This window comes from Amphimedon queenslandica, unplaced genomic scaffold (assembly GCF_000090795.2).
Source record: "Amphimedon queenslandica unplaced genomic scaffold, v1.1 AMPQUscaffold_13296, whole genome shotgun sequence".
Lineage (NCBI taxonomy): Eukaryota > Metazoa > Porifera > Demospongiae > Haplosclerida > Niphatidae > Amphimedon > Amphimedon queenslandica.
The window spans coordinates 78,713-80,786 of NW_003546468.1; the positions used below are offsets into that span (position 1 = coordinate 78,713).

The window sequence follows — 2,074 nt, forward strand, 5'->3', positions numbered from 1 at the left end:
TGCTACTATGCTACCAATATTATTAAATGGCCCACATATTTCTGCTATAAATAATACACAATGAGACTACTCCTCTATTTTCATTAATCTCTTTATGTCTTCAGGTAACATTTCAGTATTGTTTATGGGATCATTTGAAAACCTTATCTTCTCTTACTTCGACCCAACGCCTCAATCTCCAGTGTCTCTTATCTCACCTCATCAGGGATCGGTCTCTATCCCTCTCAGTTCTAAGAGTCAGTATATTCTTTAATATTTCCTTGTGTCAATGATGTATTAGGTGGTTGAGTATGCAGGTATGAGTAAGGTTGAAGTAGAGTTTCACAAGTCTCTTCTAGTGATGATATTCAGTGGCCTATCTGATCAGCAGCTCACGTGAGTGTACAGTAACTACAGTATTTATAAAGTTGCTTGTAATTTCTGTCTTTATTTTACTTTAGGAATTTTGTTTGTTCAATGGGTGAAAATAGGAAGGATTTTGTGAAGAATTTGTATCATTTCGTAAGGAAACAGTCGCAGGAAAAGAACACCAAAACATCACAGAATATTTTTAAAAGATTAGAGGAGTTGCTGATAGAGACAATAGAATATTAATTGTATTACCTTGTTACATAAATGTGGATTTTTTGACAGGATAAAATTTCAACTATTTCATGCACCAGGTCTTCATATGTGACCATAATTGACAAAAGGTACCTTATGACGGGTAGTGAAATTTGTCTTTCTAGCCTAAGAAATCCAACTTCCTGAGCCCCATTTATCATAAAATTACTCCACAGGATGCAAAAAGTTACCATGAAACTTTTAGAAACAATGATTGTCTAACAAAGCACTCACAGGTTGATATTTTCCATTATAACGATCAATATTAAAATCCGCCATAAGGGCCCTTTTGTCAATTATGGTCACATATTTCTACATGTAATACTAAATCATGGACTCCTATAGCTGCTAGAACCCGTACCAAGTTACTTGTACTTTAGTAGTTAGCTTTAGGGTGTCAGGAAAAGGTCCACATGCTACAATATGTCTAGATTACTTTTTTGATTTAATGTGTTTTACATCAATTTTATTTGTCCTGTAAAGTCTTTAATAATAATAATAATAATAAGATACTTCCTTAAGTTCCAGAAGTCGAGTGTGTGAGGTCACTGGTTTAAATCCCACTTTGGCACCAAGTTTTATTTTTTAATTTTTTTGAGGTCCAAATACCATTTTAGGAAACAGACGCCTGGGCTTTTATGGAAATACGGTACATACTTATCTCATAGATATTAGAGTAATTACTCTATTATCTATACTTATCTTGTATAGAAAGTTTGAGCTGAATCCAATCAAAATAAAATTTTTAAAGTTGCTCAAAAATTGTGTCAAAGTGTACCAAATTTTGCCCAAAAATGACTAGGAAAAAATTCTCATATTTTTATGCATATACATCTAATATCGGAAGTTTGAGCTAATGTTGATAGCTTATATGTAACCATAAATTTAAACTTGATGTACAATCATTATAAAAATGTATAAAGAATCTTTTAAGCATCCCTGAAAACCTATTGATGCTGTAATCAATGACATCAAAGGTAGGTGTATGTAAACAAGTCACTGCTAGATTTAATTACAGTGCTTTGCAGGTTGCTTGACCCTTCAAACTCGTTAATCACGTGACTTTTAGCATACTAATAATACATGTCACGTGAGCAGGAAGTGGGTCAAGCAACCTGCAAAGCTCTGTAGCAATGAAAGGTCTATACAAGCATATCTATGATACAAGGAAATGCAAATGTCATTTCAAACTATTAAAGTCATGAATATCTATAAGCATCAATATAATGTGTATATTGATGATATTGATCATTGAACAAGCTTTGTCTCAGATTAAACTTGTCACAAATACACCCACAATCGCTTTCGGCACTTTTTACTGCTCGTTTGTTTTCTTCAGGCTCTGAAAACTTATCAAGAAGAAAAATAGCTCAATCGCTAATAATACACATAAAAATAAGTTACTTGAGTTGATAGTTACAAAATACATGTGTAGTGCTATTATAAATTTTTGAAAATTTTAGTATGTTGA

The 2,074-nt window shown here is 32.6% G+C and overlaps 1 protein-coding gene and 1 long non-coding RNA gene across 2 annotated transcripts in view; one reads left to right on the forward strand and one right to left on the reverse strand.

Moving 5' to 3' along the window:
* Nucleotides 1-87: 87 nt before the first annotated feature.
* Nucleotides 88-658, forward strand: LOC109583581 (uncharacterized). The gene is made up of 3 exons (XR_002185590.1): nucleotides 88-236; nucleotides 281-375; nucleotides 441-658. It is a non-coding gene; the product is annotated as an uncharacterized LOC109583581 (long non-coding RNA).
* A 1,144-nt stretch (nucleotides 659-1,802) lies between these two features.
* LOC109583574 (uncharacterized) overlaps nucleotides 1,803-2,074 on the reverse strand; it is a 1,739-nt gene continuing 1,467 nt past the window's right edge. The window contains exon 4 of the mRNA XM_019998988.1: nucleotides 1,803-1,952. Coding sequence (XP_019854547.1) covers nucleotides 1,803-1,952 — 150 coding nt within the window. The remainder of the gene's footprint in view (nucleotides 1,953-2,074) is intronic.